At 42.6% G+C, this 27,353-nt stretch overlaps 1 protein-coding gene across 1 annotated transcript; it reads left to right on the top strand.

The window, feature by feature from the left end:
* Nucleotides 1-2,584: 2,584 nt before the first annotated feature.
* ubald1a (UBA-like domain containing 1a) lies at nt 2,585-20,246 on the top strand. Its single transcript, XM_079577470.1, has 3 exons — nt 2,585-2,854; nt 3,439-3,498; nt 18,327-20,246. Exons 1-3 carry the CDS (start codon nt 2,747-2,749, stop codon nt 18,639-18,641), a joined length of 483 nt encoding a protein of 160 aa, XP_079433596.1. The 5' UTR covers nt 2,585-2,746; the 3' UTR covers nt 18,642-20,246.
* The last annotated feature ends 7,107 nt before the right edge of the window (nt 20,247-27,353 follow it).

Raw genomic sequence — 27,353 nt, 5'->3', positions numbered from 1 at the left:
AAAGCACATTTCAAACATAGCGAAGGCGCAGCATCTCTGTGTGATTTACAATAAAAGACAGTTAAAGCAATAAATAGTCTATAATTAAAAACGTGCACTACCGTGCTGCTACTTGTCCTGTCACAGTGTTTGAAACTGGGCGATTATTCATTGCATTATTGAATGGAAATTGCTGCCCCCGTGTGGAATTATTCCACAGTGCACGTGGTAAGGTTAAAATATTACTATGTGTGGCCACAATGTATGTATCCTCATTTTTGATCATTTATTTTTGCCAAAAAATAATTAAAGGAATTGAAAAGTGTGTACTGGAAAATCAATGCACACATTGTGTGCTTTGAAATGCTTGATGGATGCCTCGTTTTATTTAGTGCGTGCAATGTGTCTGGAGCCTAACGCGTCCTTATGGAAAACAAGCCTCTGTTTTTCTCCACTTTCTTCTGCAGTGAAGAAGAAAAACAATTAATTTGTGCATTTAATATAAATGTTTACAGAAACACACTGTAAGATTAAAGGATTAAAGGTGTACTTTAATAGGAAGTATGTTCTCTGCATTCGACTCATCCTGCGATACCGCTGGGGTAACCTGTAAGGAGCTGCCAGGCTGATGGTCAGTATCAGCTGGCTGGAGGATTAACCTGTTGTACATGTTTTAGTGTTAGAGTAACTGGAGGAAACCTACGCTGACACGGGGAGAACATGCAAACTCCACACAAAGGCCCCATCCAGAAGATGGTTGTTTTTTATGCCATGTGTTAAAATGACACATGTGGGGAAGATACAAATTATATTTCAAATTATGTCTAAAAGACGATGCTGAGTTAAAATTCTATTTTCTAGTCTAGGGTTACTTGATTCCTAATGACGCTGTAACTCCTGCCCTGGACCTCATATAATATGCTGCAAAGGTAGGTGTTAAATATTCTTTATGTACACACACATTTGTACGGACTGCCATATCACCTTAATCATTGACCTTTGTTTTCAGAAGTAAACAGTAACCTCGCCATAAAAATTCAAGATGTGGAGTGAGACCTGAGCATGTGTAGTGCACGATGAACGTTCTGTTGTGATCAAGAGGACATCGTGTGAAAATGTCTCCAGGTTTGTTCAGGTTTGTGACAAAGAGGTGAACAAATGTTGAAACAGCTGCTGGTATTGTTGCTCCCTCTGTCCTTTAGTAACAGTAGCAATGCATAAGCAACAGAACGCAACAAGAATGTGCCAGGAGCACCTGCAAGGATCAGAGCGATCTGACCTCTGACCTGTGCTACTGTCTTACTGAGTACTTCAGAGTAAATGGGCTACATCTTAATGTGACCAAGAAATAAAAAGAAAAAAATATACTTATTGATACTAAGCTAATAATATCTAAAACTCATTGGAGCTATTGATATTGATCTATGAGCGATATTGATATTGTTCTTGGAGGGTAAAACAACTCTGTACACTTAGTTTGTTGTAATTTGTGTATACCTACATTATGGAACATAATATATAAACATGACTATTTACTGTGGTATCTAAATAAGATATGTTTTTCTTAGTATCAACATTTTATAAATGGAAATATTAACAGGACATAAAGCTCTTTCTGATACTGATACTAAAATTGTTTATCTTTTCACCAGCAGGTGTCTCTGTCTTACAGTGTGGTATTGACTATTTCTCACCCACATCCAGAAACGTGCCATTGATAAAACTATGTTTACACTGTACAGTTACCCACAATCCCACGCTGTGTTTATATCTGGATGGTGCTTTTTGCGTAACCTTTGCTTGAGTGGCCACATAGCCATGCTGGAAATTGGAACCACGCAGCTGCCATTAGCCTAATATGTTGAGGAAAATATGCATTCAATGTGTTTAGTTCGGGTTCATTGGATTAAAAGGAAATGTTTAAAAGTGTGATCAAGAATATTGAAATGTTTAAAATCCTAAATTTCAACCTCAACATCTCACATACGTGTGAATCAAGCAGATTAATTGATTAAAATGTACTAAGAGCTTAGTAAACGTGAAGACTGCGTATTACACCGAGATGTGGTCTTGGCGTTGACGAGCCGCATTTCTTTCTGCATCGCCAGTGACCGGAAGTCTTGTAAATAAATGTTGTCTAAAACAGATGACACGACGTTTATAACGCACCCCTGTCCCTAATTTAACTCGGAGCGATGTAATTGGCGATGGTGGATTTGTTTACCATATTTGGCAACAGAGTGACACAGCGCGCATGGGAATTGGTGGAGAGCCGCCGTCATTCACAAAAGTCTGCCTCCGGAGCTCTACAAACAAAGCGTGCGCTCATGGGAGTTGTAGTCCAAACAAACCTCTTTTGAGGTACGTCCTCGACGAATGTTGGGTTTGATCCAATTTAAACTGCTTAAATCAGCTTTTACCAAGACGTGCACTGAATGAGTCGCACCATTTCCTCCAAACCAGTGTTTTGCTGAGCAAATAAGAGCGCTTGAGGAAGTTAAAGCCACCTCAGCCTGAGAGCCTTGGCCATCCGCATACAAGTCCCACTGACGGGGCCGCCCTGTGATTGGACCAGGCCTCCCGTCCGTCAGCGGCGGCTCCTTCCACTACCGCTCCTACAGTAAATATTTGTGTTTGCTCGACCGGCTGTAATGGTGGACGACTGAGCAGCGAAAAGGAATACAACTCGAGTGTTGAAAAGAGGAAAAGGGCTCGAAAGTCTGCTTGAGAGACAGCCGCCGCGAGTAGGACACGGAGAGCGTCGAAAATGGATGAACTTAAACATCAAGTCATGATAAACCAGTTCGTCCTGACGGCGGGCTGTGCGGCAGACCAGGCGAAGCAGCTCCTGCAAGCGGCACATTGGCAGTTTGAGGTAAAAAAAAAAAAAAAGATCTCACGAGCAGGTTTTGAAGCGGATGCTAATGCTAGCACTATTGCTATTGTTTATATTGGGGAGGCGGCGAGCTTTGGTCCAAGTCTATACTTATCCGCCTCTTGGGTTTACAGGGCTTAGAACAAAATAAAGACCTTTAAGTTGTCCTGCAGACGTATAGTTGTAATGCAAAACATTCACGCAGCCTCATTTTTGATGGATCAGTTTCCACTAAATATATGACGCCATGGTGTATCGCTTGCCCGTCCAATTAGACTTTACTCCAGATTAAATACTATAATCCCACACATGACAGCCGTGTTCAGGCGAGGCCAGCGCGTGCTATTACGCAATGGAGATGACCACCGCGTTATCGACGCGCTTGCAAAAGAGTTTGCCTTATTGTTCCGGCTGTAACGAGCTAAAATCATCTTTCTAAAGGGAAACATTACATAGTCTTCGTCGCTGACTCCATGAAACGAAGCCTATGTTTGACAACACAAAGGAAGCGTGTTAGCTGTTAGCCTCTGGATGGATGCATGAATGTGAATAAAGTGATGTTTTTCTTCTGTGTTTCTTTGTAGACTGCCCTCAGTACCTTTTTTCAAGAAACAAATATTCCATACGGCCATCATCATCAAATGGTGAGTGCAGTGAGTCGAAGACAATTGGCTTCGTAATGTAATGTTTTGTCTGTGAAACGCTGTCCAAATCATGCAGATGTTGTTGATGCGTGAGGTCTTTGATGATTTTGGTGTGATGTAGAGTAAAAATGTTCCGTACAAGGCAGTTGGTCTAATGTTGTACTAACAATAACAAAGCACATGTCGGCCATGTTGTGAGCTTCCAGAAATAAACACTGGGGCAGGCATGTAGCTGCAGCCTCTCTGACTGAGTGTGGAGTGGTGCTCGATTACAAGAACAAGAAATATTCTCCATTAAATTAAATTATAAGGTAATTACATATTTGTTACAACATGCAAAGTGAGGGAGTGAACATTTGGTTTTGGGAAAGGAAAGCTTGGTGTTATTTTCAGGAAGTGGACAGCTGCCCCACATAAATAACCCGTCTGCAGTTGCTCTTGTGCCTTGGGTTTGTTCTTGTTTCCCAGACAGGATGCAGGCAGACGAACCAGAGCAAGCTCTAAAGCTGTGGGATATTCCACACATCCATACATGAACACAGCCGGGGCTCGATCATTACGAAACACAGGCAGCATTTGTAGCGGCAGCACACAAGCCTTTGTCTGCAGCTGTATATGCACGCAACACTGCACAGCTGCCCTCTGCTAAAGCCTGACAAGGATGTACGGAGATTTGGACCAAATCAGTTTTTGAGCCTTCTCCCAAAAGGGAGCGTGATTGGCTTCCTCTATCTACACTACACGTTAATCAGTGTTTCAGAATATTAAGAGGAAGGATTTGCTTTTTATTGTATATTGTAAGAGTGCCTGTATGTGTATACTTTACAGCCCTTGCCAATTATATTATCAGCAAGCATTCTGCAGCACCTTTGTGATAAGAAGCGCAGCCAGTGGTAAATAAGAGCACGTCACCTCTTTTTGCTTCGCTTTAATTTGAGGAGTTGGTGATTAGATGAGAGGGTAACATTGCAGGCATAACATAATAGTTGCCTGTCTTATTTCAGTTGTGTTGCTGAAAGTCATTTTCCTTATTCAAACAACCTTGTTTGCAACATTATAATGTGCAAATATGCCATGATAACAATGTGTCAACCTGACTAATTCAGTCATTCCCAGCACTTATCTTGATAAAAGTGAGTTTGCTCTTCTGTTGTTTCAGTTTGTTTACTCTCACAACAACAAGGCCTATCTTTCAAATAGCTGCTCTGACTGTAAACCTGCAGCAGCGCTTGGCACCATAGCAGGTTAGGACATCATGTACATGTAGGTCACTCAGTTTATGGACTGTGTGCAGTGAGCTGCATTATGCTATTGTTACGGCTGAGGCCCAGTGAACACCATGAATGAGGCTGGATTTTGTGGATAGAATTATGTTGTTCAAATGTCAGAAACCCTTTTGAAACAAAACAAAATCCATGTTGTGTAGGAATTGCTGGAAGTGTTGTAATCTTTAAAGGTAAAAAAAATAAAATAAATGGTAACCAATTCAGACTTGTCTAATTCTGATAATGGCAGAGATTAATCTTGAGCTTTAGTCATTCTTGTGTTCTTTTACACAGGGTGTGCCTGGATGAATGATGTAAAGCACTTCTCCTTGTGTTCATGTTGAACTGTTGTCACATGCATCAGTTCCATCTACACAGTGGATGTGAACTCTTTATGAGCTGCTTGTTTATATATCTGTTCAGTCGTGGCTATCAAAGCTCATATCATTTTGTTTTATGATGTAGGCTCTAAAAGTCCGTCCAGTGCTCCCCCTCCGTCACACATGCACCCGCCCTGCCCATACAAACACAGCTACCACAAACGCATTCCGACAGGATGCAGTTCTCACACGTCCCAAAATGGACCCTTTCACACAGCACCGGGCCAGGAACGAGGAGCAACCTTACTCTCTTCACTTGATTCCCTTGACACCCTTCTATACACAACATCCCAGTTTATACAAAGCAACTTATGTTTTGTCTTTGGGAGTTTTTCTATACAAATCCTGTCTTTATCAGCTTGTTTAGTGTCCTCATCCACGAGTCTGAGAGCAATCGGCCAGTTTGGGCTCACACCGGGAATGCAAGATGTCTGCATGGAGCTTAAGCTCTTATCAAATATTAAACACATTCTACTTCATTCATACGTCAGCACTGGCTGCCAGTAAAGAAACACTATATCTGTGGGGGCGGTCGTTCAGCTGATTCATACTGCCAAATACTACTTTATTTACTTGGACTATAGATTATGCCACACTATCTACAAACGTTAAAACAAATCTTTGGAAGACCGTTATGATGGTGTCTGTCTTTAAATCCTCCATTTGGTTTCGAAAGAACCTCCAACAATGAACTTATTCAAAACTAAACAAAACTTCCTCTAAATGTTGGGATGACTATGATTTGACACAGTCATCTTTGGACAAATCTTTCTAAAAGGCCTTTCTGTGAAGGAAATTGCTCTTGTAGATAAACAGCTATTGTGTTCTTGATCCATGGATCTTCTTTATACTTTGTTACAGAGGAAATGATCCAGTATTTTATTATTTTTCTGCCCAATAATAGCAAACATGTTGAAAACAAAACACATGGCTTGGCTCCTGCAGTACAATGTTGAGAACATGTTGTTCAGGCCTTTTGATTCTATTTCATTATGTAGCAGCCTTACACTTAGCATGTGGAAATAATTTCTATTGGGAATTCTATTCCAAATGTCCAACCAGAATGTATTACAAATATCGGTAGAATTTTAATGTCACTGTTGGAGGACAATATTCAGACCAGCTGGAGACCCACACCATTGCTCTCAATCAGAATTGTGCAGCTTTTGAACATTGTGGTTTATTTGTTTATTTATATAGATCCCATTAGTTGAGAGCAATAATCAGTCAGCTAGTCTATTTAATGTTTTTAATATATATTTTATTATGAAAAATAAATTAAGCATTTTAGTGTTGGGCATCAAAATAACACGGGGATAAATAAAAGAGAATGTATGTTTTCTAACCCCGCTGTCATACATTGCTAAATCAATGGACACACAATGTTGTTATGTAACCCTTTGAGCACAGAAGAGCCCACGCTGTCGGCACAACTATTTCTGAATGAGCTGGAGGGACCATGACTGCGTGCTTTATGTTTTAACACAAAAATGCTTGTGTTTCCGCGATTCCTCCATGCGGTACACGACGTGCCACAACAAAATGAATGAACCCTCATGTGACCACACGCACACCAGGAAGTAGCTCTGCTGGACGACTTCCACCGCAGTCTGGGAACATGTGACCCCCCCGTCCAGCCTTTCTCCCCCCTCGTCTCTTGTCATGTGACTAACTGGAGAGACTTGTAACAACCGCAAGTCTGTGTGTCATTTTTGCCGGCAGTGAAGTCTTACTGCGGCAAAACTGCGCTCCCTTTTGTAGGTCAGGCTAACAACAATATCCCCCTCTAGAAACATTTCTCACTTTTGTCACTCATTGTCACTGAGCTTTAGCTACTGGAGGCTGCGCTAGCACTATTAGGACTTAATTTATATTTGGCAGTTATAATGTGCAGCAGACAAAACAGAAAATACTGTAAAAACTGATTTTCTGAAGAACATACGCCATAAACAAAAAGTCTGATTGCTCGTACCCCCCTCCCCATACCCGCCTACTGGGGCTGAAGGAGTCGACCTGCAATAAACTGAAGTTCTACCAAGATGACACTTTTTGAAGTCGGAGGTGTTGCGGTTATAAAAGTGGGCGTGAGGTTGTTAACGTTTCTGGTAACTACAAACAGTCAACCTGGGCGTACGGTCTAGGGCTGAACCCAGACTTTTTTTTTTTATATATACTTGTGTGAGATTTGAAGCGTGGCGTGCCCCCCGTACAGAAGAGCAAGAGGTATAATTAGCCTCATAAATCACTGCGCGCGTCTGGGTCCTTTATCATGAAGAGAAAGGAAGATGGTGAAACTATATTAGGTTGTTGGAGGGACAAGTGAGACGGGACATATGGCTAAATCTGGCTAATAGCTGAGCAATGGCAATTATTCGGATAGAACGCGCAACAACAGTGCTCGCAGAGTGGCGTCTTTGTGCGTCTGCTGCAACAGTAACAAGGTGTTCTCTGTGCCGTGGCAGGAGTGACTTCCATGTGTTCATTAAGTCCAGCTCAGCTCCCCCGAGTTTGTCCCATTGTTCACTTCAGCTGTGTGTTGTAATCCAGGCCTGCGAGTCAAGGTAGTGGGCATCCATTGGAACTTGGGCATCGAAAGTCTTGCAATTTCTTGGGATTAGAGGAGTATAAAATAGAAATATGCGGAGAAATGTTGTAGATGTGGATTATGTTTGTAGGTTTGTGCTATATCTTACTCTAAACTTTAGATGTGCGCAATAAATTCAAATTGCAATGTGACTTAGGTTTTAAAATTGATATATCTAAGTCGCAAATCTAAGCGTAATCATTGACATTCAAGCATTGACCCTGGGCATAGTTTAACTTAAGCTAGGAAATGCGAGAGCTGCAATTTAAACTTAGCTTTGGCAGTGAACCACACATGCTCAACATTGATTTGAGTGATTAATTCAAATTGAAATAAATGTTCTCACTTGTCAAGAAGTCTTTGAGAGCGGGGACCTAGCGCGTCAGTGAATTTGACTCTTTGACAGGGAAATGTGTTTTTCGAATATTTGAGCAAAAATGAAGCCAAGCTTTGCGACAGTCATGCAGGGCACCTCTCCACATCTGAAGAAGGTTGGCCCGTGCGCGGCCTGTTCCAGCATGTTGCACCGCATGTTTCCAGGCCTGAACCTTCCCAGAATCCTAACCGCACTGTAAGGCAGGCCTATAGTCTGGTGTACACAGGAACTCGGGCTCCCGGGACCCGGGGTATCCACGTGGGACGGCGGCAGGGACCAGATGTGTTTGTGAGCAGACTGACGGGTCGAGTTTCACTGTGGTCCAAACAAGGCAGACCGAGTTAGGAAGTGTTCATGCCCCTTGTGCGTCGTTATGCGGAAGTCTGACAACGCACCCATGCTAATGTCGCTGTCTTTTCCTTTCGAGCAAAACTAATTTCTCCTCTTGGTCAGTCTTCATGCTCTGAGTGACTGGAGGATTCACCAATCACAGTGAAGTGTGAGCTCTTCTGCAGTGTTTGCCCTTTTATGCTCTGGACTCTGGAGCCTTGTAAAAATGTAGTGGAGTAAAAGTAATTCACTTTCAAATCCTACTACTACTGAACCCGCTGTCGGTCCGCCGCTGGGAGAGCGTGAGCAACACGTGGGATTCCATAAAGCGGCAGGGCATTGTCTGAGAGGCGGCCTGTTTTCATAGTGCTGGTCAGCTGACTGCCCTGTGCCGGACCTCTGCTATTCCTGTGCTGTGTCCTTGTCCAGTCGCCTTTTTTTTTCTTTTCTTTTTTTTACTGCCTTTTACACAAGTGGACCCTGACCCTGGCCTTCTCTGGCCTGTTTTAGAGTCTGCTGTACAGTAAGCCAAGGAAATAAAATAAATAAAGAGTCCCTACTTTTATTTTCTGTGGATATTTTCTTCAAACAGTTGCATCTTGTGTTTTTACATCAATCCAAAGCATGAAATGATTCCACAAACTAGTGCTCAATAAGTTTGAAACACCCCCTAGTTAACATTAGAGGTGCTATTTATGTTTTAAATGTGCACCAACGAACCGAACATTGATTTAAAACAGATTCAAAAGCATTAACGTTTGAGAGGAGACCGAAATAGAACAGCAAAACGTATGCGGGTTCAACTCGAAATACTTTTTTTGTGTAATGCAGCTTTTACAGCGGCAGCAAGCCTTTATTAGAGACTCGGATTCCTTTTATGACTCACTTTTTAAGCTCAAAACACAAGGAAGGAAATTGCCCCTGTTAAAAGCAAGTATTTTCCCCTCGTAATGATCGCACACGTATTCCAGAAAATATGGCCCAATTCTTGTTGCGGAGAAAAGGCAAACGTCACGGCTCTGTTTTCGCTCCCCCCTCAGCCTCTGACCTAGTATGTTCTGCTGCCAGGCTGTTCGCAGTCACTGGGCCAAACGCCTACTCCCTCTTTCTAGACGCGCCACTGTACACCGTTTGTCCTGGACTTTTCCACTCTTTCTCTCGTCCATCGTCGCTGTTCTCGTGCGCCCACTGTCAAAACAATCTTGACGCTGTGCAACTAATGATCAACCAGGGAGTGTGACTCTCCAGAGAGCACGCGGGGATGGGATTTCTGGCTCTCGGGTCTTTGGGATCCGTTCATTGCTCAGAGTTTCGTTCCAAAGACGGCCTGATGTTGCAATTTTGGTTGTGATTAATTGTGCAATCCTAATCCAAATTGATCTCCTGCTATGCTCGATTACATCTGTGTGAATGCACTGAAACATAAAGGATAAGATTTGACCGTGTTTGCGAATGAGATTGTTGAAAGTGAGACATGTGGAAGCTCAGATTGGCTCGTGAACCTCGCATCGCCGGAGCTCAGTCTTGCATAGTCTTTCCTTAGACACAGCCTGAGGTCTTAAAGCGGCGCTGGGGTCACGGCCGCACTCGGTCCAAAACAGCCACACCTGTCCCCCTCGTGTGTCTGGTTTGGTGTGAATGCTGGGACTGTGGATGGGAACAATTTGAGGCAGTAATGAGTTACACGCTCTCCACCTATAGCTCCCCTGCTGGGCTAAATAAAGTGCCGTCTCCACAGTCAGCAGTTTAATCCCGCTGTCTGACTGTAAGAAGAAACTCCAGCTGAAATGATAGAATGAGGACATTGTTCTAACAGTTTTGCGGTGATTTCAGATAGAATTGTTCTGGACATTTCACCGTCACTGAACTTGTTTGTAAATATAGATTAGTGTGGTGTATAGGGCTGGACCGATATGGATTATTGGTGTCTGATATCGACCTGAAATGGAGCTGGTGCTGGCTCCAAAAATGCATGCATCTATGCCTCGTTTCACAGAACAAAGTGGGGCCCGTAAAAAACAAATACTGCTCTTTGAGAGAATGGACGGGGTTGTTTACGTATAGCTTGAGGAGCTACAAGCTAACACAAAGTATTGGCCGGCCGATCTAGTGCAGATAAAAGCCGATACCCCTGAACCAAAAGTATGATAGAGACTTGGAAAGAGCACAGTCAGTACTTTAAAATGAGCTCGTCTCATTTACATCAACAACTTTGTCATTGTGATCTTTCTCAGTTCCCCAGTCGGCTACAACATTATATTGTATTTTAGAGACTTGCCGTTTTTAGTTTTGGAAACACTGACACATTTTACAGTTGAGAAGCATCATACACATAGGCCTGTCACGATAAATTTGAAGTTCGATATATTGAGGCAGGTAAGTATCGCGGTAAACAATATTATTGACTCTATCGATGCTAGATTCTGTGAACTCTGGGGCATAAAAATAACCTAAAAACCTTTGTTCTGAAAGTGCATCATCATATCCTAAAATACCACACAAGCTGCAATAAACATGAAATATAATGTAACTCAGTTTTACAAAGAAAAAATAGTGGAAATTGTATAGACGATAAATATTGAGCCCAAAAATATATAGTTTATCTGTTGTTTATTGAACGATAAATTGATATAGTTATTATCGTGACAGCCCTATATACACAGGATTACAGACAAGACATTTGAAGAAAATTGTCTACTAATTCACAAGAGTTGTCAACAAATTAATATTAGCCACATAGACAAAGGTTTGGCCAAGCTCCGATATTCCTCTGGGTGCCGCATCGGCCGATAATATCAGATCTATTGCTTTTTGAAGACCAGTTTTGTCCTAACCGAGCCTTTGTTTGTCATTTCTGTGGAAACCAAACACGTCTCCACAGCATTTACAAGTTAACTTTAGCTCCACTTATAATTATTTAGAACATGGCCAGGGCAGGGATCGGCAAACGCTCCAACCATCCCTCTCCTCTAAGCCTTTAATAGCAGGCCACCGTGAAGCCCAATATCGAGTAACAAGACAAATAAAGATGCATGTTGTGACTTTGGCAGCGCTATTAAATACTCATTATCTGTTGTGAGGAGGCTGCATGTGATACTGCCCCTTTCGTCCAAAACAAGACGGCGCTGCTAGGCTACAAATGGCTGTTTTTCTTCTTCTTTTTTTTTTTTTTTTAAAGACCACTCCCTTTTTAAACATTTAGCAGGCAGGCTGCGTCACGTGCAGGTAATGCAATGGTTTATTCAGACGACCGTCATAACTGCAGCCCTTTAGTTCCCCTTTCAGTTTGCCTTCACTGTTTAGTGTCACTCATGAGCGTTTTAATGGCCGTTGAGGTTAGCGCAAAGTCACAACATCCGATTTTTTTGTAAAGGCGACTATGAAGAACTGCTCTTGTGTAGTGTATTATCGTCGTCTTGGAGTTGCAGGATATCAGTGGACATCCTCAGCTGCTGCATGTCGGCCCTCACAAAACACTGGAATGATAATAAAAGCCAACAAGGCCAAGCAATTTGAAAATGAAGGACAAACTTTGCCAAGACTTTTAAGTGTTTCAATTAAGTTTAGGGTCTAGTTAATGAAATCGTGTGAAATGTTGCTTTTCTAAAATATACAGAATTTGAGCAGAAGTCTGTAAAGCCTGTTGTGCCGATCTGTGTTAGAAGACAAACTTTCCGCGCGCATGAGCTGTGATGTTGCGGGATGCGAAGTGTCAAACACAGAAGTGAGAGGAGGAAGATGAGAGGAAGGCAAACGAGACGGGGACTTTTATTGTCTGCCTGGACAGACGCAACGGACACTGTGGTTTTCCTCCATCCTGGCTTCACTTTCTAAAGCCTTTCCCAGCCGAACGCTCTGACAGCGATGCGGCATCTTTTAGGATTAAATGCAAAAAGCAGCAGATGGCATTTGAAGATTGGCTAAATACTCCCATAAAGACTAGCTCGTTGTAAGCTTTTTTTTTTTGTACGTAAACTGGATAACAAACATAAAGGTGATTCAAGTAAAGATGGCTTTCTGTTCCATGCCAGATGCCGTCAATACATTTTAATAAAATAAACTCCTGGAGATTATTATTTAGAGAAACCATCATTTAGGTAGTAATCTCAAACCGTGCTTTGGAATGTCAGGAAGCCAGATCAGATATTGTAAATGTAGTTTAGACCACGACAAACATATTCAGAATATTCATTTATTAGTTCATATTCCAGTTCATCTTCTCCTGGACGTGTTGGACTTGATTTCAAAATAAGTAAATATCAAAGAAGGTCTGTCATTCCTCCACATTTCTTATTTGTTCCAGACGTGATCAGTTTTACCCTCTGACTGTTCTTAACAATGACATCTCTCGGCTTGTGAGCGATGTTTGCGGAAACGGCGAGATTACATTTCAATATTTGGCTTAAAATTCCGACAGCAGCTGCCGAAGACATTGCAGATCCATAACGCTCAAGAATATGTAGTGGCGACTGGAACGAGCACGCTCAAACTACGTAGGTTATGCGGGGTTGCGAGCAGTAACCAGACCCTGTAAGCAGGAGAAGACCGCTCAGTTTTTGTGACTTTTTTTTTTTTTTAAATTGAGTAACAACAAAAAACCCATGGCCCGTCTCAGCCCTCACACAAACCGCACTCGAGGAGCGCAGTGGACAGCGAAGCACACACCACCGTCCCGTCAACACCAGGAGATCTTCTTCGTAACAACCGTCCCCATGGCAACACCTCTCTGCCAGCTCTTGTTTTGAACACAAACTCTCCCCTGTCTGCGTCTCCATCTGTGTATTCAAGAACAAATGCAGCGCAGAGATGAATGACTACTACAGACCTCCCTGCTTTAAAACGCTGTGTGTGTGTGTATTCTCTGCTGCAGCCTCTGTCATTTGATACAATAATAACTGCTGCTGTTGTCTTTGCATCGGTGACATGAAGAGCACTGGTTACTGTAGGGTTGAGTATTAAAAAAAATAATAATAATTGAATTGTTCACGGTGCACATTTGAGAAACGACTGAAATATAGACTTGAACATGTTTGAAGAGATTTAAACTACAGGGTTTAATACAGAATACGTGAAGGTGAAGACAGTGTTTTGTTTTTTGCTGAACACATATTACATGCATAACTGCAGCCTGTGCAAATGGCTTAGGGCTGCAAACAGCAATTATTTTGGCTAGTTGCAAAGGGCCTTTTGCTCTTTTTCCCTCTTTTCAAACCAGAACTAAAATAGAGCTCGTCTTTTTAGATGGTTATGTACGGTTCACATTTTGCATTGATCAGAGTGGTTATACGGTAATAGCCTGCAGCAGGATCATTGTTTTTAGCATTGGTGTTACTTCCGGGTTTATGGTCACTGATGTGCTGTAGACGCCGCTCAGTGGTCACTGTATTCACCTTATTCAGGACTACCCACGTTCATGGTGTAAATATGTCCTGTTATTGTTAGCACTTCCTGTGAGCAGGGATTTCCAGGTTGTCAATCAATAAGAGTGAAGAAAGTAAAATGGGAAACGGAAAACCAACACAAAAAAAACTCAGAAGTTTTCATGGCCTCAGGGTGATCACAGAGCAGAACGTTTTTTTTATATTTGTTTACTGTCCGTTGTCTCTCGGCAATGACAGGCTGTGTTACTGAAGTAAAGTGACGCCACACATGCAGACTGAATAAGTAAAAATGCATAAAAATAAAGCACCTTTTTTATTATGGTTCAATCAATTAATTAATATAATTAATTCAATTATTAATCTTTTTACAGCCTTTAGTTTGTTATTGGCAACCATTCAAAAATGTGCATTTTCTCTTGCAGCCTTGTTCGACTCTGCACAAAGTGAAAACCAGTTGGCAAAGCCTCCTATCTGTCCACTGCACATTCTCTCAAATGACAATATGAGTCACAGGGTAAGATCCAGTTTCACCAGAACTGTGGCCGTTACCATTTAAACAGAGCACATGTAAAATGACCCAGTATTCCTCGACACTACTGATGAAACGAGAATGTTTGTAACACATCGCCGTCCTGACGTGTGTTCAATCTTTCATTAAAGCTTGGTTTATCATTTACTCTTTCGTTTGTGGATTGTTTGTTCCTTTGCGACAAAAACAAAGCTGCTGTTTATCTTATCGTACCATATGTCTCTCCTCTCCAATTAGAATGAAGTCATTGCTTTGCTGTTTGACCATGCAGATGAAGCATAATCAGGCCTTTTTAGCATCCTGAATTGACGCAGTTGGAGCCAGTCGCTAAATGTTGATTTATTTTACTCTAAGCGTCTTTTATGGCTAAAAACCTGTGGCTCCAAAGTCTTGGTTACCTGTTGTAATTCTTAAGATATTGCGTGTGTTTTGGTCAATTATAGACATTATTATGCTAATTAGCATTTAATTAGCAGTTGCTTAAAGGGGCTAGATGCAAGTTGGTCATTTTGTTCTCACTACTGCCACCTCAGGTCTTAGGCGTAACTGCAGCTTCTATATACAAGTGAATTTCTCCTTTGTGAGATTAATAAAGGTTTATCTTATCTTATCTTATCTCTTATCTTATATTAAGCTCGTGCATGACGGGACTTCGGACCCAAATAACAACTTTTTGAGTGACAGTGCAGGATTTTAGAGGCAGTTGTGGTGAACAAGTCTGGGCTCATTCTACACATTAGGAAACACCTGGAACATGTTTGTAGGGGGAGGAAAAATACATAGTTTTAACAATTTTAAACTCTGTATTGTCCCTTTTAAAGGCACACTGTGTAACATGTTGGACTCTACGGCTGCCATCAACACAACATGATCCCGATGACCAGCTCGCAACAAAAAATTCTATCTCTGCAGTGGGTAATCAAAGAATGGCTTTGGATGAGACTTAACCTGTTTCAAGCTCAAATTCTGCTGCCTTTAGTCACATCTCCATGGACCACTCCTGGTAAAGTTAGTCTTGTCTTAGGAGAGCTGAGCCGCTCACAGCAAATGCACATGTTTGTACATTTATGAGATATTTTTCAATCATGACAATATCTGTCATAAAATAACTGCTTGTGTTTCACTATTATTTATTGGGTGAAATGTTACGCGGCGTGGCTTTAATCTTGCTCTATTTGACTGTAAGTGTTATTTTATGGCTAACCATAGTTCGAAATGTCCTGGTTGCCTGGTCCAGCAAATCTCTCTCTGATTAGTCACTTGTCTTTACCATTTTCAAGATAAGTTTTATTATTGTAAACAGTATTACTCATAACTGCCACGTAAAAAGCTGCTGCAGGTGTGTTTTTGACAAGGCTGTAACATGGTTAAAAATCTCATCAATCATTATCCACTGTTTTTCCCACTCAACGTGACGCTAGTGTCAATTATTTATGTTTATAGGTTGAACGTGTCGTCATTTAACTGAAAAATTAGCCGTTGGCAGTGACTTTCACGTGCCCTTTCAAGTTCGTTCGACACCGGTGCCAAACCTCGGGTCACTCGTCTAAGCAGCTCTCGCTCTCTCTGCTCCTGTCCCGGGTTCAGCGAGTTAATCTGCTACTTCGCCGCTTAGTACGCTAAAGGGAAAGCAGCAGAGGCGCACACTAACCTGCTTCCTCTAGTGTGCCACAACAGCAACAAAGCCTTTTAATCTGCCTGGCCACTGAGCATGTGAACCGCCTCGGTGTATTTCCACATAACGCAAAATAAACAAGGCGGCTTTTTGTAAACGGTTCAAGGTTTTTTTGTGCGTAGGAAGAGCTTTTCATTCCTACGGGGGAAAGCGCCACGAACGACTAAATCGGGCTTCGTATGGCGACGACAGCGGGTTTTTATCAGTGACAATGCGACTGAGGGAAAATGTCTCTGCTTTAAGATTGGCATCGCTCAAGGTCGACGCCGTCCAAGTGACCACGAGCTCTTACACATGAAATCGTGACGCGGGTGGATTGTTTTTGGTTCACCATTGTCCCGGGCTGGCAAAGACAACACATTAGTAAGCTCAAAAACAGCAGCGCAGCATGACATATTGTTATTATATCAAAGACCTCAGTGACCTTATCCGTTTCTTGAGAACTGTGTGGGTTTCAGATGGAATAACAAAGGCAAAGGAAAAAGAGGAGGGAAAAGAGGCTATTTTCAAAAGTACCACGTGGAAAAGTGATTGATGACCGTTATTCCAATATTTATCAGGAAACACTTGAGCTTCCGTTGCCATGTTTGGCCGCACTACAATGTCCTTTTCAGGGCTGAAACAACGAATTGATTCATCGGCGAACGGCTTTCTGAAATAGTCGTCTTACTGAAGTACGAGCAGTCTGACCTCCGCTTGATAACGGCCCTAATCGGAGACGGTGGATTCAAAGGTCAAAGCAGGCGGTCGGTGCATTGATTGTCCCGCACTACCTGTCTATAATTTAAGCTCTTATAAGTCCGAGCGCTTGCCCCTGCCAGCCCTGCCCCCGCGCAGGAAAGATCACCGAGGTCCAGGGGTGTCCGTTTACCACAGGAAGCCGCTTGCAAAGACATGAGCCAGCACTTCCTGTCGCAGCGCGCTCGCCTTTCACAACGCCGAGAGGCTCCTGGCACGCTCGGAACCCTTCAGACAGCACTTTTTAGGGGGCACGCCGGTCCTGTTACACCCTTAAGGGACTCTGAGCGCTGAATCTCATCCGCTGGAGGTCAACTCCGGGTCACCCAAGGACGGATTGTTTTGCCAACGCATTCATCTGGTGTTTATGCGAGATTGTAGCGTTCCCACAGCCTCCTACTTGGGCAGAATTCCCCTTGATACAAACAATTGTAGCAACGCAATGACATGTTGACATTGTTCGGAAGTCGCCTGAACTTTAATGTGGACGTATGCAAAGTGGATTCCTTTAAAGTTTGCTGCAAATTGCCTCCATTGAGCCGGCTTGTTCCTAAATGTAGCGCTTCTATACTCGACTAAATAACAAATCCTAGAATACCACGACTATAGGGCGTCCTGTGAGTCCAAGGAACCTGTGGTGTTTCGTCATATACTTAAGTGTGTGCCAGCCACTTGTATTTTTAGTCAACCTTCTATTCCCCAGAGGGAGTACTTGTTGTTTTCCTGGTCGGGGACAAAAAGGGGCACCAAAGGAAGCGTACCACGGTGTAAATCCTCTAACAGAGGAACGAGGAGGGAAAGGTTGAAGACTATTTTGCGAACACTGTGTCCACAAGGTGTGCTGGGTGGAACAATAACAAGGTCGGGGCGGGTAAACGGCTCAAAGAGGCGCATCGACACAAAGGGAAAGTGCATGCGCATGTTTGTGTGCCGAGCGACTTCCCCAGAGAGACCAGTGAGTGTGAGTGAACCAAGTCACTGAGGTCCACTGTTGGTTAGGACCAGGAAGTCGGCGTAAACAAGGGGTTCTAATGGCGCACGAGGTCCTCAGAGACACGGAGGCACAATGGGATTCCACCAGTTTTCTTTTTCTAATGGGTGTATGGACTAAAATAGAATAGGCATGTCAGAAATATGTCTTGTAATGGCTGCAGATTTGTTTTTGTACATTTTGTGAAGCCTGGGCGTGTGTCATTATGAGACAAAACATAAGTTGCTTTGATTATGTTGATAAAAATGACATAGATAATACCTTGACCAGTGACAGGTATAAAGGCACACACTTTATACCTATTTCAACTAATGCTGAAGATTGTGAGAAGTTAATTGCAAAATAGTTGATCCAGCGATGCAAAGTTGAAGTGTTTTGTGTCTCATCAAAATGATTGCTTTGGTCGCCTCGCAGGAATGACGTGTCCACAAACAAAAAGGGCGGTGCAAACATTATTTTATGGCTTTTTGATGCAGTGTTAAGTTTGTGTGAAGGATTGGATCAGTTACTTCACATCTGTTTTTTGAGAAAGGTTTAGTGACAGTTGTTGTGAGCTGATTTGTGTCTCTGCTGTTTCAGATGTGCACCCCGGCCAACACACCAGCCACGCCCCCGAACTTCCCAGACGCTCTGACCATGTTCTCGCGGCTGAAGGCATCAGAGAGCTTTAACAGCGGCAGCGGCGGCAGCAGTATGGCGGCCGCCATGGCCACGTCTCCGCCCGTCCCTCAGGGCTGGGGCATGTCGGCGGGCGTGAGTGCGCCACAGCCCGCGCAGGGACTCTGGACTCAGGGGCAACCCCCCACGCAGCCCTGCGCCGCCTGGCCCACGCCCGTCAACCCGCACACGGGCCAGGAGCAAAAGGCCAGCGTCGCCATGGAGGCGGAGAGATGAAGCGCCGCAGGGACTGATGACGGGGCGGGATGGGGCGGGACGGGGGCTTGGGTCTTTTTTCCCTCAACAACGGAAAGAGACAAACTACGCAAACCAAGAGAAACTCATGGTGGACATTGAAGACGAGGAGGAGAAAACCAATGCAAATGTCAATACAAAAATAGAAAAAGATACGCACACACATAGCACTAAGAGCAACTCAAATCTTTGTTAGTTTTTTCCTAAGTAAATGCATAGATAAGAGAAATATTATTGAACTAAAAAAAAAAAAAGACATTTAAAAAAAAAAATCGTCACGCCCAAGGATTCTGTGATGTTCAAGAACATTCAAGGCAGCAGATGTAATTTCACAGTTTTGTAGATCCCCCCCCCCCCCATTTTGGAGCTGGCGCCGGGTCAGTGGCGTCTTGTGTTTTGTGAGCTGCACGAGGAGAGGGACTTGTTGTCGAGGGAGCACAGGAGCGCGTCGCATGTTGAGCAAAGTAACGAGTGTAATCAAAACCTACCACGGCAGATCGCGACGCACTGTCACGCTTTCTTCATGTCGTCATCCCCATCGTCAAGGTGGGACTTTTCTTACCTCACCTGGTGGTCACCTGACTTCTTTCAGCCAATCAGGGATTCTTAAACCAACCGTTGCCGTCGACGATGCAGGACATATTTTAAAGTTTTTTTCTTTTGTTTGTTTCTGCTAACGGCTCCTCGTCGCGGCGGCTTTTCCTTCAGAGCGGGGCTAACTCTGACCTCAGCTGTCCACTGTATGTATACTTTTACGGAGATTTGAATATAAGCATAAATCATGGTTTAATATAATATTGTTTATAATGCTAATTGTTCTGTTTTGTTGAGAGGTTCCGGGAGGAGGTTTTTGAAAGTGGGGTGGGATGATTGTTTTTTTTTTTTAAGTGGAGAGTGAATCAAAAAGCAGCTAAAATGGCTACATATATAAAACCACGACTACTCCATCTTTGTAAACAGAATCGCCACTTTGCATGATGTGTTCATAAAAAGTGTAACACCTTTTTGTAGCAAACGTAACATGATCGGGAGACACGTCGGGGAGAAGGGGAGGTGGGACTCAATCCCCAAAGCCAACAGAAAAGGCAATAGCAGCGAATCACTGTAAGGGTTCAGTACTAAAGTGACTTCTGATTAGAGACTAAATGTTTATAAGATTTTTAGGTTGGTTGAATGCCCACCGCTGGTTATTTTTGGGACACTACAGAGACTTTTCTCGGCATTTCAGTTTTGACATGGTCCACTGTAAACGGAAGGACAGAGCAGGAAATACCCTGATGTAACACGGGGTCTACCTACTTTTTTTTACCTTTCTGTTGACAATATTTTGACACAAGTGATTCGGAAATACATGGAGACGATCATTGAGAGATGTCATTTTTAAATTTCAACTAATGTTCAGTTGACCCTTCTTATGCTCCAGACTTTATTTGGTTAAATCCGAGCGTTTCTTGGTGGGCCTGTTCCTAAATGGTTTCTCATATACGTTTCCCCCTTGTATGACTGTATGAGACCATTCCCACAATATTTGTGGACTACCTGATAATTAACTTATCATTTTTGTGAACCTAAATAAATATTGTATGTCAACCTACTTCTAAATGTGTTGTCCAGTTGATTTCTGTCTGTGATGCACAATGAGAGACAAGTCACGATATTCGATTTCTTGAATATAGAGTTCGGGAAATTCCACAGTTACCATGGAGATCCGCCATCTTTGTAGCTGTTGGCATACATTTTCATTGACTAATATTAGTTAAAAATGGTATAAAAAGTGGAGAAAATAGCCATCTAACAAAGCATCTAAGAGAATACCAGTATATTTTTTTAATCTACTTTACAATTGCTGCTAATCCCATAATGCTAACGTTTAAGTGTGACGTCACGACTTCCGCTTTTAGGTCCTAGCAGACCAAATATGCGGGAAAAAAACCTGAACTCTTAAAAACAACAATCAATATTTCTGAAACTCAGCGGAGAGTTACTGAACCTACTTATTTCTCAGACTCATTAGCCAAAAATGCCGCACCTACTGCTAAAAAAGGTAATATTTACTAAAGTCACTGCTTCCAGGGTTAGCGTAGCTGCTGCGCCGTTAGCATTGATCTCCGCTAACCCGGATGTAGCGATTTTGTTAAAAATTACTTTTATGGCAGTAGGTCCAGCATTTTTGGCTAATGGGCCTCATAAATAAGTATGTTCAGTAACTCTCTGTTGAGTTTCACAAATATTTATTGTGGTATTAAAGAGTTTTTTTGTACTTTCTCGCACATCTGGACCCGGAAGTAGAGCTATGACGTCACCACTTAACAAACAAGCTTACAATACTATTTTTGAAGCTTGTTTTCCAGCAAATATTACTAAATCTAGACCAAAACAAGACAAAAATGGAACAAGCTTCAAAATGTTGGCACTAAAACATGACTTTTCCCATGTGTTATGATTATCGCCTCACCTAACATCATGGTAATGCTAATTTGGCCTAGTTACTGCTGTTTGATCCTTGAATAAGAGGCAAGTGGATGACGGTGACTTTTAATCACACAGCCAGACACAAAGCCATGTTTTACCAACTCCGTCGCTCTGAAAACCCTATAATTTCTCCTCCGGCGAAAACCATAAGACGATCCGAAAGCCGAATTGTTGGAACAAAACGGTCACAGCTTTTTTCATCAGGGAACAGTGCGGTCGTTGCTATCTCCTCCCTCTATCAACAGCTCTCCGATGTAAACACAAACACCAGCTGTCCGCGTTGCACACAGTCTACATTAACGCCGACCACACATACCAGTAGTGGGGAGCGGTCACGATGAGGCTAAGGAGGATCACCGGGTTCTTCTATGTCCTCGAAACACCTCCCTCTGCAAAAGGGAAGGGGGAAAAAAAAAAGGAGCCATCCCCTGATTGGATTTGGCCCATTGGGAGGGAGCCCGGACCACTCGGCCAGGCTGTAAGTGTCGAGCTATTTCAAGTGAATGCTAAATATTTGGCATAAACCGTGTGATGTATTTGAGCACGTGGGAACAGGTCAAGCAATTAACACTGACCAAAGTTAATAGGATGTCCGTGATTATGGCCAGGCTCACATTTACATTCATCTTATATTCAGGACCGGTAAACTGTTCTGTGTACTGCAGGTAACTTGTAGTGTATTCCTAAAGTAATATCTGACTGACGGATTAGTCTCCATTTCTTGATTTTTTTTCAAGTTTTCAAAAAGCTTAAGGGGATTTTGAATGATATTTTTACTTCCTGAGCAGATTGCAGGGCCTGATAATAAGTCCATATTAAGATCAGCGTAAACTAGCTTACTGTTGGCTACTAACATGCGGTTCCATTAGCTTGCTCGGGTTGCTTGGGAGAGGGCTAACTTAAACATTTAAAATACATTATAAAATATTCATTATTTCAAACAAGAACGCACAAAATACGAGGGCAAATTTGCCTCTCCACCAACTCCACAAGCTGATGATTTGAAATCTACTTTTGTACACTGAACAGACTGTCAATACATGTGAGGGATGCCAAAACTGCTCAATAATTCAAGGATCATAGATCTACAGTAGCATTTTACATTTTTAAACGCTTTTGGCCTTCACCTGCAAGCAAATTCAAATTAGAATATTGTGAGAAAGTTCACATGTCAAGCCTATGTTATAATTTGGACGATTTTGGCCCTACAGCTTGTAAAAAAAACCAAAAATCAAAATCTCAGAAGATTAGATTATTACATGACTTCAATTTAAAAAAAAAAAGATTTTATATAGAGAAATGTCGGTCCTCTGAAAACTGTAGTCATGCATATGTTCTTTTTACTTTTACTTGAATTACGGCCTTGTGTGGCATGGAAGCTCTCAGCCTGTGGCACTGCTGAGGTGTTATGGAAGACCTGGATGCTTCAATAGTGGCCTTCAGCTCTTCTGCATAGTTCGGTCTCTCATCTTTCTTTTAGCAATACCCCATAGATTCTCTATCAGGTCAGGCGAGTTTGCTGGTCAATCAAGCACAGTAATCCGATGGTCATTTAACCAGGTTTTGGTACTTTAGGCAGTGTGGGCAGGTGTCAAGTCTGAACAATGAAGTATGTCCATAAAGCTTGTCTGCTGAAGGAAGCATGAAGTTCTTTCAAATATCCTGGTTGATGCTACCCTGACTCTGGACTTAATAAAGCACAGTGGGCCAACAGCAGCAGAAAACATGGCTGCCCAAATCATCACCGACTGTGGAAACTTCCCACTGGACTTCAAGCATCTTGGATTTTGTGCTTCTCCATTCGTTCTCCAGACTCTGGGACCTTGGTTTCCAAATGAGATGCAACATTTGCTCTCATCAGAGAAGAGAACTTTGGAAAACTGAGCAACAGTTCTTTCTTTCTTTAACCCACGTAAGACGCTTCTAACGTTTGTAGTTCAGGAGCGGTTTAACAAGAGGAATATGAAGCCCATGTCCAGGATCCGTCTGTGTGTGGAGGCTTTTGATGCACTGACTCCAGCCTCAGTCACTCCTTGTGAAGGTTCCCCACACTTTAAAAACAACAAAACTTTGCCACTGACTCAATTATGGCTTGTAAAAATCACTCTTGGCCTATAACTGTAGAAAAACACCAGCAACAGAGGCCAGAAAGTGATCAAAAGTGAAGGTTGCGCCCCGGGTCAATAACACGATTAGCATGTGTAAATTGAGCGGTGTTAGCACAGTGCAGTGCTCCAGCCTGCTTCAGTTTATCTGTCCCTCACACTAAACAAGGACATTGGTTTCTGGGTCAGTGCCTGCTGTGGACACAACAGCTTCCCAGATGGCACACCATGAGTAGACTACACCTGTTTGTCTGCATGTCTCACACTAAGCACCAAGCTATTACAGTAAGTGCACTGGTTTACTATTGCTGATCTCATGGTGAGCATGAAAAGTCCTAATGGCCAAAATCATCTGCTTCAGTGTCACTGAGACACAGTGTGTGTCAGGAGCCCTTCATAGCTCTAAGGCTGAATGCATGATCACATCTGGAAATAGCAGAAAGTCACTGGCAAATTAGGATGAAATGTGGCTGAATTTTCTCAAATAGTGACAAGCTATAAATGCTGAAGGTTCATAATGAGAAATGTAGCCCTTCAGGATGGTGATGTCATATCGCTAAGCATCATGGGATACGCAGCAATAATAAACAAATGGAGATTTTCAAAGGTAAAATACTGGAGTTTCTCAAAGCTCTACACTGTCGCCATTAATCATCCACTCAATACTCAGTGGTGGTAAGCTACTGTTGTAGCCACAGCTGCCTTTGGGAGGACTGACATAAGTGAGGCAACCAGTCTGTGCCATCGGTCCCTCCACCCATGGTAACAACACAACAATGTGATGCTGTTGTGCAGTTGTGCGGAGCTGGATAAGCATTGCTCATTTTCTGACAAGCTTGAAAAGCTGAAAAACAATTTATAACTAAAAAGAAAGTTTTATAACTTATTTACTTTAATTGTAGTGAAGTAAAACTTATTGGGGAAAACTGCTAAATACAAAATTAAATGTATCTTTTTGTGACTATAGTCTAACGTTTTCCCCATACGTTTTACTCCACTACAATGAAAGTAAATAAGTTATAAAATAATTATTTTTATATCAGTTAAAACATTTTTTTTTTCAGTTCCCTTTTCAAGTTTGTCAGAAAAATGAGCCATTATAAAAAATATACCTTTTACTTGTATTTAGCTTATGTCAGCCAATGGACAATGTCTGCTCGTTCGTCCTAAAATTGTGTTTTTCAGTGTACAAGTTCGTTTTCTATCATTTGATCCTGAGCTCTATTGTTCGCACATGTGCAAATGGTTTGGCAATGTTGTTACGGACACAATCAGAAAAATGTCAACAGTCCCCAAAGGCTGTAATGATTGACTGGTTCATCAGGAGGCTGTCTAAAGAGTGTCTGTTTGCCAAATGAAACTTCCCTCCACATCTTAGGGGTAAAGGGACGCGTGGGCAGCGGGGTAGGTGAGACAGAGGGCGTGTTTGTAACCTGGCACCGGCTTGTCCCTACGGGCTCGGCACAGGTGGAGACAAGCCTCAGCCAGAAGCAGGAAGTGGGGAAAGGTGACACTCTCTGACACAGGCAGCATACAGACAATAATACATCCACAAACAGCCTGGCATCGCCTGCTGAGAGGAGACAGTGAGTCAACGGCCAATTATACAAGAATAATGCTTTATTATGGAGAAATTATAAGTTACATCCAGACAGGGCTGATAAATGATTCGAATGATAGGTCTACACGTCTAACAAGTTGAGTCAATCACTTCTCTCTCTTATTATATCATCACAAAAATGTTAGCTCCACTTGATGACCTTGCACTTCCTACCAGCAGCTATTTGTATAAGCTATTTCAGGAACTAAACAAGTCAGCTTTGTCCACCTGTACCAACATCTTCCTTGTGGTGATGTAGGCCGATACACTGACGTTTTATGCACACTTATATTTGTGCCAAAAAAGAAACAAAACCAAAACCAAACCGTGAACTTGTTGCTTTAAACTCCAGTGTTTGGGCTTTTCCAGGGTAACCGGTTCTTTCTCTGCCATGGTGAGAGAGCGAGTGACCGCGGTGAACCTGGACAATGGCTGTGTGCCACTCTCCAGATCCACAAAGCCGGCTTTATCTGTGCGCTCAGTGTTGTATCGGCGCGGCCTGCTAGACACATTAGCACCGGAGTTAGCAGCCCCGCACACTGCAACAATACCGCATACATTACAGTGGGAGCGGGGGAGAGCTGCATGTGGATACAGACTCAGACTCAGACTCAGACAGTTCCTTTGTCTTATTACTGTCATGGGGGAAATGAAGTTCAGGGTCAACTCCATCATTTTCTTTCCTTTAACCCTTTTTCACCACAACACTTTTGCTTCACTTGTTCGTAAGTTTGATTGTACTTGGAGGTCATAAAGAGTTTGATATTGTGCCATCAAACTGGGATTCACACTTAAAAAGCCTTTGGACACTATAGTTCGTTAGATTTATTAGTGACCCAGCAGTAGGGTGACCAGAGTTTCAACTTACAAAGTGGGGCACAATTGGGGAATACGCTGCAGGGGTTCCAAATCTGTCTGTCTTTTCCACACACTGAATGGTTAAACTGTTAACGTGTCATGACAGTCAATCCGCATCGGGGAGAAATTTTTTATTGGTTCATACTTGGTGATTGATGTTCATATGGGCCAAAAACATTCTTTCTGAAGGTAAGTGTGTCGTTTTGGGGACTATAATGGTCGAAAAACGGGACAGCTGGGACAGAACCTGCGTCAAAATGGGACAAATCAATGGTTTTGGAGAAATCTATTGGGACAAAGAACACAAATCTGGGACTGTCCCAGACATCTGGGACATCTGGTCACCCTACCCAGCAGATGTTTTGCAGCTCCTTCACTGACAGGTCCAAACCTCTGGTCACGACCTTCACCCAGAGAAGAAACCTGTAATGGTGATGATGGTGTAGTGGAGGATCATAGTTATGTCCATTGTATGGAGGCACTGCTGTTCCCTAAAGCGCCTGAGGAACACTGAGCTCCATCCTCAGAGGTATGTTCTCCAGCAGAATCTGTTCTCCTTAGGGTTACGGCTGAGGTCTGGGGTTAGGGTGCAGATCGGGTTTGAAATCAGTAGGACGTGTACCGCAGCTCACCTGGTTATTGAAAAGAGGGGACTCTCAGTACCAGGGAACAACCATGTGTACCGGCAAACTAAATGCTAAACAAACCTGTGTGTCGTGTGTATCAAAAAGGTAACACATTGTCAGCATAAACATGAGTGGAAGAGCAAGTTTTGGAGATTGTTTTCAAGAGCACAAATGTCAACACAGTGCTGTTACTACTACACGTGACCTGGAATATACAGTACGTGTGGGTGGACCGCTGTAACAGGTCAGACTGCTCTTTCAAATCCACCCACGCAACAGTGTTCCAGTCAATATTTATCACTTTCCATTTTGTTTCGCTTTTGTTTTCAGGACAAGACAGAAAAGGACGTTGGAATGTGACGTTTTCAGAGAGAAGCAGAGCGGCTATAAAACATTTTCACCGGTGAATTAGCCGGCTGTTACACGGCGGGACACCGCTTTTCCGGCACTTACCCAGGAACACCAGATGTACCATTTTTGAACCCTTTAATTTTCACATTCGCCTTTAAAGGCCCAAAGCTTTTTACCACGACAGCCAAATGTCACGGTGCCGATACAACATCTCCATGAATGAAGCCTTTAAGTGCCTTTAAATTTGCTGTAGCATCAAATTGATTCTGCTTCTCATTGTTCCGGTGCAAAATGCTTCCCTTCTTGTTACCAGCAGCATATGCCCACTTCAATAGCATACCCTTTCTGGTAACACTTTACATTACAGGCCGGTAAGTCCATGGTACTTACCGTGGTACTTACAGTGTACGTACAGTGGCAATTCTAGGTACTTATTGTGGTACTTAAAGGATACTATAGTGAGAATTACACGGTATGTACTTCTAGATACAGTGGTAACTCTTAGTAATGAAGGTTGTACTTCTTCTTTTCCCTCATGCTGTTTTATGTTTTATAGTCACACAATCCTAGAAATTATGTCTGTGTGGAGAAGTACCACATTTACTACTTATAAATTGCTGCTGTAGTATTCTTGAATTACCAATAAGTACCATAGATGTATCACAGAAACTACTAGACAGTA

This window comes from Gobius niger (assembly GCF_951799975.1).
Source record: "Gobius niger genome assembly, chromosome: 19".
Lineage (NCBI taxonomy): Eukaryota > Metazoa > Chordata > Actinopteri > Gobiiformes > Gobiidae > Gobius > Gobius niger.
This window is presented reverse-complemented; position numbering and strand designations above follow the sequence as displayed.

Coding starts and splice junctions, on each gene's coding strand:
- ubald1a (XM_079577470.1), top strand. CDS start 2,747: ATGGATGAACTTAAACATCAAGTCATGATAAACCAGTTCGTCCTGACG. Junction 2,855..3,438: donor CGGCACATTGGCAGTTTGAG/GTAAAAAAAAAA, acceptor GTTTCTTTGTAG/ACTGCCCTCAGTACCTTTTT. Junction 3,499..18,326: donor ACGGCCATCATCATCAAATG/GTGAGTGCAGTG, acceptor CTGCTGTTTCAG/ATGTGCACCCCGGCCAACAC.